This window comes from Eptatretus burgeri, chromosome 15, assembly GCF_056783735.1.
Source record: "Eptatretus burgeri isolate ZD-2024b chromosome 15, Ebu_testis_v1, whole genome shotgun sequence".
Taxonomy (NCBI): domain Eukaryota; kingdom Metazoa; phylum Chordata; class Myxini; order Myxiniformes; family Myxinidae; genus Eptatretus; species Eptatretus burgeri.
The window spans coordinates 283,643-298,754 of record NC_140975.1 but is presented as its reverse complement, the minus strand read 5'-3'; the positions used below and the strand labels follow the sequence as shown (position 1 = coordinate 298,754).

At 42.6% G+C, this 15,112-nt stretch overlaps 2 protein-coding genes across 5 annotated transcripts in view; both read left to right on the top strand.

Annotated features, from left to right (window-relative positions):
- LOC147011281 (uncharacterized) overlaps window positions 1–5,514 on the top strand; it is a 62,327-nt gene extending 56,813 nt beyond the window's left edge. Inside the window, exon 6 of the mRNA XM_085855960.1 lies at window positions 503–5,514. Within this exon, the coding sequence (XP_085712086.1) occupies window positions 503–760 (258 nt within the window). The 3' untranslated portion in view covers window positions 761–5,514. The remainder of the gene's footprint in view (window positions 1–502) is intronic.
- An 8,468-nt stretch (window positions 5,515–13,982) lies between these two features.
- Window positions 13,983–15,112, top strand: part of ABRACL (ABRA C-terminal like) — a 6,671-nt gene continuing 5,541 nt past the window's right edge. Inside the window, exon 1 of one of the 4 annotated variants that reach the window (XM_085857197.1) lies at window positions 13,983–14,092. Coding sequence is in view for 1 of the 4 variants with exons in the window: in XM_085857195.1 (XP_085713321.1) it covers window positions 14,906–15,030 (125 nt within the window). In the remaining 3 variants the exon portion in view is untranslated. Of the gene's footprint in view, window positions 14,093–14,359; window positions 14,478–14,649; window positions 15,031–15,112 lie in introns of those variants that run through there. The other 3 variants (XM_085857198.1, XM_085857195.1, XM_085857196.1) reach the window with 3 other exon arrangements.

Sequence of the window (15,112 nt, the reverse complement as noted above, 5' to 3'; positions counted from 1 at the left end):
GTCCACTGCGGTCTGCCTTTCCTCCTTTATCAAGGACCTGATAAGCATGTTAATGCCGCAAGCACTTTCACCCTCCATTTGCCTCAATTCTGGGTTACTGCCTTTACCCATGATGCTTTCTGAAAAACAATTCCTCATATGGTGAGAAATGACTTTAGCCAATGACAATGCTTTACAACAGATTTTATACCCCCACAATATTTGAAAGCATACAAGAATAAATGAGGATGTATACTTGTGGACAAAGACCACTAATCCCACTATGGAAAAACTTGTTTCAGCATGATTAATACAGAACAACAATGCTTTGTGATAGTCATGTGATCCACAAAGCTTTATCACCTTATATGGCCATAAATATGTTCGTGTGGCATAGTTTACACATTTCACAAGATGGGATTAATTATTTAAATTCCACAATTGGTGATGTGCACCAACTTGTAAACCACTCGATGTTGGTGTTGGCTCTGGCTCATCCTCATCTCTCTCCCTTGTTTTGCAGGATATATTTTACGTGGAACTTGGTCGGGCAAACCCACAAGGCCCTGTTTCTGCAAATTTCAACCTACATAATTCTTTGGACCTCTTCCGGCTAGTCCTGGACTACGTTTCCATCAACATACCCATGAAACGACCACTCCCAACGTGTCGACCCTATTTAACACCATTATCCTCCAATGGTTCAGACAGTGATGATTACAACCATCCATATGACCACTTCTCACCTAAACATACTGAGAGCTTTGAGCAGTGCAACTAACCTGAAGAAGAGTGTCCATAACTTGGAATACTGAGCACGCAGTCCCATAATGTCATCTAATGACAATGACACAGACGTGCAATGAGAAACTTGCATTTGATTCCATACAAGCTGAGGATTTTCTGCAGAATGATCACCATGCTGCTGATTGTGACCTCCCACATGTGCTGATGGTGACCTCTGGTTCCCCAAAGACGGTGATGATTTCTGAAGCTTGGTATTGATCAGCAAATGCACAACGAGGGCTCGACATGCTCGATTCTTCCGGGCAATCAAACATATTTATTGCACAGTCGATTCAATCCATACACGAGGAATGTTTTCTTCTCGAAGTGCTGTAGTTTTAAAACGGCTTGTAATCATTGTTTGATATCCAATTGTAGTTTTTAAATTGTTACTCATTGCTTGATATCAAATTGTAGTTTTAAAATGGATACTCATTGTTTCATATCTTAGTCATTTTAAAATTGGAATGTATGTTTAAAATTTCAACATGATTGGTCGCATTGTCTGGCAGGCAGAATAAAAAAAAAATTTTGAAGAATAAACCAAACAATTATATCTTCTCCAGAATGGCTTATCTGATTGATGTGAAACTTCACACACATGATCAACGAGTCTTTAGAAATATAGTTTGATAATTTAAATGTAATTGGTCGCATGGTCTGCAGTATATTTTTAAAAATTATTTTGAATCCTTTTTTTGTAATTGAATTTTTCAAATTCAATTCTGAATTCAGTTTTAAAAAGGGGGCATCATGGGTCACGTGTCTGATCTAAGTGGGGTTGTATCAAAGTGGGGAGCGGTGTAGGACCCAACCCACCCTCTCCCAACTCTCTGACCACCCCACCCTCCCCTCCTCCTTTGTTATTGAACTCTTCAACCCCTGCTTTACCTCAATATCTCCCCACACTCCCGACCACAATAATTCTCTTTTCCTCCCTGACCCCAAGAACTCCATCCCATCCTCGACCCCAAAAACTCATGGCTCTTCATGGCTCTCTCTCTCTCTCTCTCTCTCTCTCTCTCTCTCTCTCTCTCTCTCTCTCTCTCTCTCTCTCTCTCTCTCTCTCTCTCTCTATTCCTCTTCCTGCCCAGGCTGGAGTTCCTCAAAGCAATGTTCTCGGCCCTGTGCTTTTTCTGATTTTCATCAATGATCTCTCCGACTCTCGGTAAAATCCTCCTTATCTCTTTGCTGATGACTCCACTATCTGCCGTCCCATCTCTCATCCTTCTGATCGGCAGGCAGCAGCCTCTTCATTCTCTGCAGACCTGGATAAAATCACAAGCTGGTCAAACACTTGAAACATGTCTTTCAATCCTGATGAATCTCGCACTCTCACTATTTCTCTCCAAAAGGACCATCTAGACCCCCCCACCCCATCTACTTTCTCAACAATCCACTTGAAGTCCTTTTGTTCAAGCTTTTGGGCCTCACTATGTGCCATGATATTTCCTGGGACAGCCACATCTCCAAGCTGGCCTCCAAAGCCAGTCACCGACTGGACATCCTACATCGTGCAAAATCCTTCCTTGGCACACCTGAGCTTCTAACCACATACAAAGCTTTCATTCCGCAGCCTGAGGGAGTACTGCTCTCCCCTCTGGGGTGGTGCTCCTGCCTCTCACCTTTCTCGGCTTCACGCTGTAGAAACCAAGGCATTTCGGATCATTGGCATCTCCCACGATGAAGCTGAGCCTTTGGGCCTCTCACTCTCTCACCACTGGCAGGTCAGTGGTCTTTGTCTTCTTCCATCTCTTCTCCGGCCTTGCCCCTCACCTGCTCTGTCTGTGCTCTGCCCCCCCCCTATGTTTCCGCAGGGCATTCAAGGTCCGCCAAACCCCCACTTCTGGTGTAACTGCCAAAATCAAGAATCACTGCTCATTTTCACTCTTTCAGTCTTCTTTTTACCCATCTCTAGAACAAACTCCCCTACTCTTTTCAATCCCACTCCTCCCTCCAGTTCTTCGAAACAGATATTCACCACCATCTCATATCTTCCACCATCCCAAATGTTGATCTTTACAACCCCCGTTAATCCACGCCAAACCCACCTCCTTTAAATTCCCTGTTTTCCTTCCGGAAAGTCCCTGTAGTACCAACTTGTTTACCTTGTGTACCCAGCCCCATCCCTCTCCCTTCCACAGATCTCATATTGTCTCTATTCCCCACTGTTTTGTGCATCCCTCTCCTGCCCCTCTTGTCTCCTGCCTTGTTATCTGTTTCTGTGTGTTAGCTCTTCCATGAGCCTCGGCATGGTATAACAAATAAAATACTCTGTCTCTCACCATGACCCCAATAACTCGCCCCACCCCTCCTTCAATGATCTACCCCTCACCAACCTCCAACTCCACCCCCCCCCCAAACCAACCACCATTGTTACATATCTGATCAAAGCAGAGCTGTATCCCAGCGGGGTTGAATCAAAGCGGGCCTGTATCAAAGCGGAGCGTCTTCATACCCAGTCATGACTGCCTGCAGTTATAAAGCGGCATGTCGAGTTGCAGTTAAAATGGATACTCATTCCTTGAAATATAATTGTAGTTTTAAAATTGTGACTCATTGCTTGATATCTAATTGTAGTTTTAAAATTGTGACTCATTGCTTGATATGTAATTATAGTTTTTAAAATCATGAATCATTGCTTGATATGTAATTGTAGCTTTAAAATGTTGACTCAATCCTTGATATGTAATTGTAGTTTTGAAATCATGAATCATTGCTTGATATGTAATTGTAGTTTTAAAATTGTGACTCATTGCTTGATATGTAATTGTAGTTTTAAAATCATGAATCATTGCTTGATATCTAATTGCAGTTTTAAAATCATGAATCATTGCTTGATATCTAATTGCTGTTTTAAAATCATGACTCATTGCTTGATATCCAATTGCAGTTTTAAAATCATGACTCATTGCTTGATATGTAATTGTAGTTTTAAAATTGTAACTCATTACTTGATATGGAAGTGTAGTTTTAAAATTGTGACTCATTGCTTGATATGTCATTGTAGTTATAAAATTGTAGCTCAATGCTGGATATCTAATTGTAGTTTTAAAATGATGACTCATTGCTTGATATGTAATTGTCGTTTTAAAATTGTGACTCATTGCTTGATATTTAATTGTAGTTTAAAATTTTTGACTCATTGCCTGATATGTAATTGTCGTTTTAAAGTAATTGCTCATTGAATTATATCAAATTTTAGTTTTAAAATCATTACTCATTGTTTGATATGTAATTGTAGTTTTTAAAATCATAACTAATTGCTTGATATCTAATTGTAGTTTTTAAAATCGTGACTCAATGCTTCATATGTAATTGTAGTTTTAAAATTGTGACTAATTGCTTGATATGTAATTGTCGTTTTAAAATCATGACTCATTGCTTGATATGTAATTGTAGTTTTAAAATGTTGACTCATTGCTTGATATCTAATTGTAGTTTTGAAATTGTAACTCTTTACTTGATATGTAAGTGTAGTTTTAAAATTGTGACTCATTGCTTGATATCTAATTATAGTTTTAAATTGTGACTCATTGCTTGATACGCAATTGTCGTTTTAAAGTTGTGACTCATTGCTTGATATCTAATTGTAGTTTTTAAAATCATGACTCAATGCTTAATATGTAATTGTAGTTTTTAAAATTAACTCATTGCTTGATATGTAATTGTAGTTTTAAAGTTGTGACTCATTGCTTGATATCTAGTTGCAGTTTTAAAATCATGACTCATTGCTTGATATGTAAGTGTAGTTTTAAAATTGTGACTCATTGCTTGATATGTAATTGTAGTTTTAAAATTGTGACTCAATGCTGGATATCTAATTGTCGTTTTAAAATCATGACTCATTGGTTGATATGCAATTGTCGTTTTAAAATCGTGACTCATTGCTTGATATCTAATTGTAGTCTTAAAATTGTGACTCATTTCATGATATTTTATTGTTTTTAAATTTTTGACTCATTGCTTGATATGTAATTGTAGTTTTGAAATAATTACTCATTGCTTTGCATCAAATTTTAGTTTTATAATCATTACTCATTGTTTGACACCTAATTGTCATTTTTAAATGGTTACTCATTGTTTGATCCTTTGTGACCTGATTTTTTTGTTGTTGTTGTTGTTGTTGTTGTACATATATCAACTTTGCACTCCAAGCGTTTGTTCAAATTTAATTGCACTTTATAAGAAGGTGGTACCTAATGCTCATGCCAATAAATGCGGGGAATACCCTTCACCCCCCCCCAACCACCCCACAACCTCTTCGGTCCAGGTTACATGTGCAGTTTCCAGAGGGCTCTGGTTTACATTATTGGAGGCAATATGAAATGTTGAGTGTACTGAACATAGCACCGAGGAGGTGGTTCACTTGGGGAGGGGGAGATGGATTGAGGAGGTGGGGAGAAATGCTGGGGGAAGAAGGGGTGAGGTTGAGTGTGCATGGGTAGATTGGGATCTTGCCTGAACCTTGCTCTACATTTATTTCTTATTGGCATTATGGTATTTGATGTCTTGTCACTCATGACCTATAAAATTAATATTGGTTGTTTGGCTGGATTTCTATCATATCCAGACATTGTGATGTATTGTATGCTTGTGTATGTTATGAACCTTTTCCCACTCTTTCACCTCCACATTCCCATGATACCTTGCTTTCCTCTTCCTTATCAAGGTGGTAAAAGTTTTGTGAAGATTCAGAAATATGGATTCACACTGATTAAACTTTACTGAATTTAGCTTGAGATTCATCTTTTCATCATTCTGTTTTGTCTATTTTCCAATTTTGGGAGAATGGGAGCCCTTTATTAGCCCCCATTGGACCTAGTCCGAAATGGGAGCTTATGGATTTAGTCTCAATTTTCATGTCTGTGCATGCATGCATCCGCAACCACATCCCAGACATATATGGACCGATTTTATTTAAACTTGGCACAAAGAAAACACATGATGCACATCATTTTGCACATTTACATATGCACATCATTTTTTTCGACATCAGGTCCAAGATGGCTGACTGGTGGCCATTTTAGTTGTAACAAGCAAAAAAAGACATAAAATGTCATAGCCCCCATTGTTTCAGTAATTACGCTGAATGGAGTTGAATGGCTGGCCAATATTTATGTACAACTAAAATGGCCACCAGTCTACCAGTTGGCCATCTTTGATTAGATCGCAAAATAAAGCGAGAGGCATGTGCATGCCATCATGAACTGTGCTTGTGCCATGTTTGAACAACATCGGTAAATGCATGTCTGAGAAATGGTTGGGGACACATTTAAGTAACAAAATGGCCACCAGTCGGTCATCTTGGATCTGATCTCAAAAAAAAGAAAATGACGTGCTTATGTAAGCCATCATTTATTATCTGTTTGCCAAGTTTGAACAGGATCGGTAAATGCATATCTGAGAAATGGTTGAGGGCGTGTTTTAAACCGGGTTTTTTTTTGGAACTTAAATGGCCGCCAGTCAGCCATATTGGATCTGATGTCGAAAAAATGTGATGGGCATATGTAAGCTATCATTCCTTGTATGTTTGCTAACTTTGAACAAAATCAGTAAATGCATGTCTGGAAATGGTTGAGGACATGTTCAACATCTGGTTTTATTAAAACTAAAATGGCCACCAGTTACCGGTCAGCCATCTTTCATCAGATTGCAAAATAAAGTTAGGTGCAACTGTATGCAATTGTGTACTGTGCTTTTGCCAAGTTGAACAAAATCGTACCAATAATGTCAGATAAATGGTTGGGGACATGTTTAAGTAACAAAATGGCCTCCAGTCGGCCATCTTAGATCTGATCTCAAAAACAAATGACATGCATAAGCAATATGCATTCCACCAGTCATTATCTGTCTGCCAAGTTTGAAAAACATTGGTAAATGCATGTCCGAGAAATGGTTGAGGACGTGTTCGACACCGGGGTTTTTTTCAACTAAAATGGCCGCCAGTCGGCCATCTTGGATCTGATGTCGAAAATAAATGACGTGAACATGTATACCATCTTGTGTTGTCTTTGTGCAACGTACGAATAAAATCGATCCATACATGTCCGCGATATGGTTGGACACACACGCACGCAAGCACACAGGGACATGAAAAGCGAGACCAAATCCATAAGCCCCTGTTTCAAACTAAGTCCAATGGGGATGAAAAATAACCCGGTGTCGAACACGTCCTCAACCATTTCTCGCACATGCATTTCCCGATCTTGTTCAAACATGGAACACAGATAATGAATGATGGCTTACATATGCACATTGTTTTTGTTTTAAGATCATATCTAAGATGGCCAACTGACAGCCAATTTAGTTGTAAAAAGCACTGATAGTGAACATGTCCTCAACCATTTCTTGGGCATTCATTTACCGATGTTGTTTAAACTTGGAACACAGAAAATGAATGATGGCTTTCATATGCACGCCATTTTTGTTTTCAGATAAAATCTAAGATGGCCGACTGGCGGTCAATTTAGTTGTAAAAAAAACAAAACACTGACGTTGAACACGTCCTCAACCATTTCTCGGACACATGCACTTACCGATGTTGTTTAAACTTGGCATACAGATTTAAAAAATGATGGCTTACATATGCACGTCATTTTTTTTCCAGATGACATCCAAGATGGCCGATTGGTAGCCATTTTGTTACTTAACTGTTCCAACAACCACTTATCCGACATGCCTGGTCTAATTTTGTTTAAACTTGGCATAAGCACAGTAAACAACGGCATACATTTGCACTTAACTTTATTTTGCGATCTGATTGAAGATGGCTGACTGGTAGACTGGCAGCCATTTTAGTTGTAAAAAAATCCAATGTTGAACGCGTCCTCAACCATTTCTCGGGCGTGCATTCAACCGATCTTGTTCAAAGTTCCGGTTCCGGTTTTTGAGTGGCAGCTGGTTCTCTCCAAGGGTCTCTGCCAACTTTCTCAAAGATAAGTTTCTGTTCATTGTTTGCCGAGTTTTGACTTTATTTTGTTGCCTCCATGTTTACTGTGTTCCTAGTTCGGTTTTGTTTTTGGTGGCCTTGTCATATCAGGTTTCCCTGAGGCCTACCCGTCTTCCCTTCTATGTGCATGATCATGTTTATTTGTATTTTCTCCTTTTTTACCATCAGTTTATATTTTCTCCACTTATCACTCCACTCTCCTTCTATTCCTCCCAATTATACCCTCTGTTCCATGTCTTAAAATATTAAAAATACAACAAAAAAACATTTTCCCTTCTCACCTTGTACCCCACGTAACCACCTGACTTCCTGTACTGACTCTTCTTCCTTCTCGCCCTCTTCCTTGCAAATCCCACTTTGATCATGAAGGTATTCACCATACACCTTCATGACCTTTTCTTCAAACTTTTCTCCTCTCTTCCCTAATCTTCAAAAAAATAAAAATTAACAAAAAAAAGGTCTCTTCAACTTCCCATCAAACCCATATTCTCGAAAATGGAAGACCATCACTCTGCTCGCCATGCCCTAATCATATCGCTATAAAGGACATCATCCTGCCACATCGTCACGTACCTTCAGGTCAGCTCTTCGGGAGATCCTGCAATCAGGTTCTTCAAGATCCTGCAAGAAGAACCCCACCTGGTTCTTCTTCAAAATCTTGTGTTCAATTCGACCTTTCTTTCCATCCTGTGTCGAAAAATTCCATCCGTTTCAACACTTCCTTTCTCCACTCTGTCAATTCTTCTGCACTCCATCCATCTTTCAATGTATTTAAATGAATCTCTGACCAACAAATTTTAAAACTCTCATTTTGCAATACCTGTTCGTCTTCCATTATTAATCGTTCTTTTTTTCAAATTCAGTGCAAATTCATCCCACCCCCTTAAATCTACCTCCTCCTAACTCCTTCCCTGTTACACTCCCTCCTCACCCCTCCCATATCACCCCCCCCATCCTAGCATCTCTCCACTGACCTCTGCCTTACTTACAGTTCCTCCTCTGGTATCCCAAACTGTATTGTTTTCAAACATCTGTGGGCTCTGTTTCAACCGAACAAATGTCTCACACTCTCATTCAGCAAACTTCTCAATATCTCAAACATGCTCTCTCTTTCCTCTCATCACATCTCCACCTCTTCCCAACTCCTCAAATCTTGTTTCTCCCCCCGCCCACTCCCATCTTTACCATACTACCACCCAGTCTCATACTTCCCCTCTCCTCACTCCTCCATTCTCCCCCCTCCTCCATGACCGTGCCTGCTCTCATAATCTCCCCTCCTCTCAAAGCTTCCCTCTCAACCCTGCCTCTCAATTTAGCCACCTCCTGCCTCTTCAATGCAAACTTCACTCCCTTCCCTCCCCTCCCTCAAACTTTCCCTTCACCCTTCTCAAAAGCTCCCCCCACACCTTTCCCCTCAATTCTCCCCCCTCATCCTTTTTCCTCAAATGTCCCCCCTTGCCCCTCCCCTTCAAGTATCCCCCTCACCCCTCCCACTCAAATCTCCCACCCCCCCCCACTCCTTCCCAAAGCTGCCTCTCCCTCTTCCCACCTCCTCAATTTTTGTTCCTCCCCTCACCTACTCCCATCTCCACAATACCTCTACCCAGTTTCATCCTTTTCCTCTCCCCACCCTCCCTTCTCCCTCCTCCTCCATGGCCATTCCTGCTCTCATAATCACCCCTCTCCCTCAAAGCTTCCCTCTCCACCCTCCTTTGCTAATCAACCGCCTCCTTTCTCTTCAAAGGAAACTTCTCTCTCTTCCCTCTCGAAGCTTCCCCTCACCTTTCTCTCTCAATTCTTCCCCCTCACTTTTAAAAAAAAATGTATACAATATTGAGGCTTGTATGAGAGCTAACGCACAGAAGGTACAACAAGGGGAGCAGGAGATAAGAGGGGTGGGGAGGAAAGGAAAAAGTGGGGAACAGTGACATTGGGAAATCTGTGGAAGGAAGAGGGTGGGGTACACAGGGTAAACAAGATGGACACGACAGGGACTTTCAGGAAGGAAAGCAGGGAATTTGAAGGAGGTGGGTTTGGGGTAGATTATCAGGGGTAGATTAGATCATGGTTTTGGATGGGGGAAGATAAGAGGTGGTGGTGAACAGCTGTATTGAAGACCTGGAGAGAGGAGTGGGAATGAAGAGAGTGTGGGAGTTTATTCCAAAAGTGGGAAAAAAGAGAAGAGGAATGAAAAAGTGAAGGTGAGTAGCGATTCTTGATTTTGCTAGTTTTACCAGAAGGGGGTTGCTCGCAGACGTTTAGCACCCTGCGGAAATATGGGGGCAGGGGGAAGATCTCAGACAGAGCAGGGGGTGGGGTGAGGCCAGAGAGGAGACGGTAGAAGACAAAGACCACCGACCTGCCTCTGGTGAAAGAGTGAGACCCCCAAAGACTCGGCCTCATTGCGGGAGATACCAATGATCCTAAATGCCTTGGTTTCCACAGCGTGAAGCCGAGAAAGGTGAGAGGCAGGAGCACCAGCCCCAGGCGGAGAGCAGTACTCAATCAGGCTGCGATGAAAGCTTTGTTTATGGTGAGGAGCTCAGGTGTGCCAAGGAAGGACTTTGCACGATGGGAGATGCTCAGTCGGTGACTGGCTTTGAAGGTCAGCTTAGAAATGTGGCTTTCCCAGGAAAGATCATGGCAGATAGTGAGACCCAGAAGCTTGAAGGAAAGGACTTCTTCCAAAGGATTGTTGAGAAAGTAGATGGGGTTTTTTCCAGATGGTCCTCTCAGAGAGACGTAGTGATATTTGTCAGGATTGCAAGACATGTTCCAATTTTTTTGACCAGCTTGTGATTTTATTCAGGTCTGCAGAGAGTGAAGAGGCTGCTGCCTGCTGATCAGAGGGATTAGAGATGGGACGGCAGAGGGTGGAGCCTTCAGCAAAGAGATAATGAGGATTTTCCAGAGAATCTGAGAGATTATTGATGAAAACCAGAAAAACACAGTGCCAAGAACACTGCCTTGAGGAACTCCAGCCTGGATGGGAAGAGGGGATGCGAGCATTCCATTAAGAGCCAAGCATTGACTGCGACAGGAGAAGAAGTCTGCGAGCCATGAGTGGAGATTGCCTTTGATACCATAAGAAGAGAGTTTTGTGAGCAGTGTGGGATGCCAGACAGTATCGAAAGCTCACAATATATCTGGTGAGATTGGTCTGATCCCATGTTTGGCATTTATGAGCTCCATCCATTGTTGGGAAAGCAGAAGCAGCATCGTGTTGGTGGAGGAGTTGCTCTCTTCATCAAAGACTATTCCTCACGCTCCATGCACTGCCCTCACTTCTCCACACCTCCAGGAATACTTCTAGCTACGGCTTCCCCTCCCACCTCTTGTTTATATGTGTGTGTTGTACCATCCACTCCCTCAATTGTGCTGACATAAATTGCCATCATGCCAGTTGGCTGAGTAACTCTCTCACCTACCATGGCACTTCAGCAAAGGACTTCTGCAACTCATTGGGACTGACACAATCTGTCAACTTCCTGACCCAGATGTCAGCCAATGGTACTCCATCTCTTCTGGATTTGATTTTGACCAATTTCCCAGAAATATCTGTTGTTTCTCTTTTGCTCCAATTGGTTAATATGACCATATGCTTGATAAAGCAGTCATCTCTCTGGCTGTTATTAGAGAACCACCTCAGCGCCGACGAGTCTGGCATTTCACTCAGGCCGGCTGGCAGGGACTTCAAGCAGCTATCAAACTTCTAGATTGGTCTCCCATTTCTACTCTCACCAACATCAATTCATCCTGGAAATTCTTTCAAAGAAATTTTCTCTCTCTCATGCACAGATTTATCCTCTCTCATCTTCAGTTGTGCTACCCTTCCTTCCACCCATGGTTCACTGAAGTCTGTGGTGAGGCAGCTGTCCTGAAACAACTTGCCTTCGCCTCATGGAAGGCAAATCCTACTGAAAGCAATCTCAGTTCCTTCTGAAAATCTTAGAACAAGTGTGTATCTACCCTCAGGAGAGGTAGAAAACAACATCTTTCTAATCTCAATTCTGAACTCTCAAACCTGTCTCCCTCCTCCCAATCCTGTTGGCATCAGGTGAAATCTGTTTCTGGTGTTTGTTCCTCCTCTATTCCCTCCATAACCTCAAATGGCTGCACAGCTGAAGTGGCACTGAATAAGGATGAATGCGTAAACTCTGCTTCTAAATCTTGTGTCCCAAACTCATCGCTTCCTCTACCCACCTTACCCAGTCGCATCAAACTGTTTCTGGGCTATGTGTCCTTTTCTGCTGACAAGGTGGAGAGGTTGCTGTCAAACCTCGACTCTGATTCTGCAAACGGTCCAGACGGCATCAGCCTACATGTCCTAAAAACCTTCTCTGTTGCTCTTGCTCACCCTCCTGCTCTGTTGCTCTTGCTCACCCTCCTGCTCTACTGCTCTTGCTCACCCTCTCTCTGTTCTAATTCACTCTCATTTTCTCAAGGTCATCTGCCATCTGTTTGGAAATGGGCAAATGTTACTGCTCTGTGTAAGAAAGGTGTAAAAACGGATCTCTGCAACTACAGACCAATCACCCTGCTCCCAACCATCAGCAAGGTTATGGAATCCATCATCGCTTCAGACATTAAATCCTTCCTGGCTTGATTTCCGATCATCAATTTGAATTTGGACCAGGTCACTCAACCCTGGACAAGCTGCTTCTGCACTCCCAACAATAGATGGAGATCCTAAATGCCAAACATGAGATCAGAGCCATCTCCCGAGACATACCGCGAGCTTTCAATATGGTCTGATACCCCGCCCTGCTCACCAAACTCTCTTATGGTGTCCAAGGCAATCTCCACTCATGCATCGTGGACTTCCTCCCCTGTCGCAGTGAACGCATGGCTCTTAATGGAATGTTCTCATCTCTCTTCCCATCCAGGCTCGAATTCCTCAAGGCAGTGTGCTTGGCCCTGTGCTTTTTCTGGTTTTCATCAATGATCTCTCAGATTCTCTGGAAATTTCTCTTTATCTCTTTGCTGGTGACTCCACCCTGTGCCGCACCATCTGTCATCCCTCAGATCGGCAAGCAGCAGCCTTTTCACTCTCTGCAGATCTGGATAAAATCACAAGCTTGTCACAGACTTAGAACACGTCTTTCAATCCTGACAAATCTCACACTCTCACTCTTGGATCATTGGTATCTCCCGTGATGAAGCTGTCTTTGGGTCTCTCGCTTTCTCACCAGAGGCAGGTCGGTGATCTTTCTGTCTTCTGCTGTCTCCTCCCCGGCCTTGTCCCCCCTGCCCCCCACTCCGTCTGTGATCTGTGCTCCATAAATATTAATATATATATATATATATATATATATATATATATATATATTTTTTTTTCTCAGGGCATTCAAGGTCCGCCAGCAACCCCCTCCTGGTGAAACTGCCAAAATCAAGAATCACTGCTCACCTTCACTCTTTCATTCCTCTTTTTCCCCACTTTTGGAACAAAACTCCCACACTCTCTTAAATGCCACTGCGCCCTCCAGGTCTTCAAAACAGCTGTTCCCCACCATCTCGTAGCTTCCCCCATCCAAAAATCTTGATCTTTTCTACCCCCATGAATCCACCCTAAATCCACCTTCCAATTCCCTGTTTTCCTTCCTGAAAGTCCCTGCAGTACCATCTTGATTACCCCGTGTACCCAACCCCATCCCTCTCCCTTCCACAGATATCCTGTTGTCTTTGTTCCCCACTATGTTGTGTTTCCCTCTCCTGCCTTGTTATGTGTTCTGTGCATTAGCTCTTACACGCACCTTAACATGGTCCACTGACACGCATAAACAATGGCGGCTTCCATCTGCACGCCATTTTGTTTCGAGATCAGATCCAAGATGGCCGACTGGCGGCCATTTTTTTTTTTTAATGCGTCCCCCAACCATTTCTCCGACACGCTTGGTCCGATTTTGTTCAAACTCGGCGCAAGTACACTACACGATTGCATTCACTTGCACGTCGCTTTATTTTGTGATCCGCCCAAGGATGGCCGACTGGTAGACTGGTGGCCATTTAACTCCATGCAGCATTATAATTACCAAAACAACAGGGACCATGCCATTACATGTCTTTTTTTACTTGTTAAAGATCCTGCCCTTCACACTCTCCCAAATCATAACTCATTGCTTGCTAGTTGGGGTTCCAGCCTTGCTTGATGTTAATTTTGTCGAAAGGTTGTGGGACGGACAACATACACAGGGACGGACATTCTACCAAAAGCTTGCACGAGGCAGATCCTGTTTATTTTAACCAGGGTCCGACGGCACAGGCATGACGGTCCAAATGTACAACTGCCGTTGAGGTCGGCGGACTCATCTCCAGACTGCGTCACCGGGTTCAGATGTCGGCCCAGCTATAAACGATCGTGCCGGTGTTTCACAGGTAAGGTCACTTCCTCCCCCGTCACCTCGGATGGACGTTAAACCAATTTTCCCGTCTGTAGCATTAGTCGGTGGACCTTAAAGATCCCACGGTGTTGCTTGTGAAGAGCCGGCGAGCTATCGCTGGCATCCTGAACAAATTACAAACGCCAGTTTGACATTTTTTTAAAATAGTAACATCACCTATTAAATCTATTCACCAAAATTACTCGTTTTTAATATCATGACGTCACGATTATCACAAACCGACGTGAAATACCGACCGGGAATCGTAACCGGTCACGTGATATTTAAATATCCCTTCCGTCTTTTTTCATGAATATTAATAATTAATTTTGTGGGCGGAGCACAATCGGTTCCCTCGTCGACTGAGCCACTGGTGACAGGTGTGTGTGTGTGTATGTGTGTGTTGTGTGAAAGATTATTTCGTGACCTCTCATCGTAATTATCAGTTGTATTTCAATATTTGAATAAAAAAAAAAGACTGTCGTCGTGCGAATGTAAAATGTGAACGTTATTAAGATAGTTTAACGGTTAATCCATAGCTCTATCTAATGGAAAGTAAACTTCGTGTCAAATTACCTGTAATAATAATAATAATAATAAATGGGCGATGTCATATTGGTATCCCAGAAAATTGGTGACACTTCAAAGTTTACTTGTAAAAGTTTAAAAGTGTAAAAACGTTCATTTGAATCGACGCACGAAAGGCGCACGTGATGCGGAAGGGCGTGCCCGAGATTCCTGTGGTGCTTCGTGGTTCACAGTTCTACACCGGCATTCCTCTGAAGCCTCAGCTCTAAATAAGATCTACATGAATCTATATATGACCACATGGACACACAGTTGGCAATCCCTCATGAGTCCCGGCCTTGGGTGCAGCGCAGTGGAGATGGGTTTTCAGGACGATGCACGTTCAGGTGGCCGATATGACGACAGGTACACGGGATATGCTGACACGATGGCTCCGAAGTACTGAAAGTAATCGATGTAAATGTCAAGAGTAATTGATTACTCATTT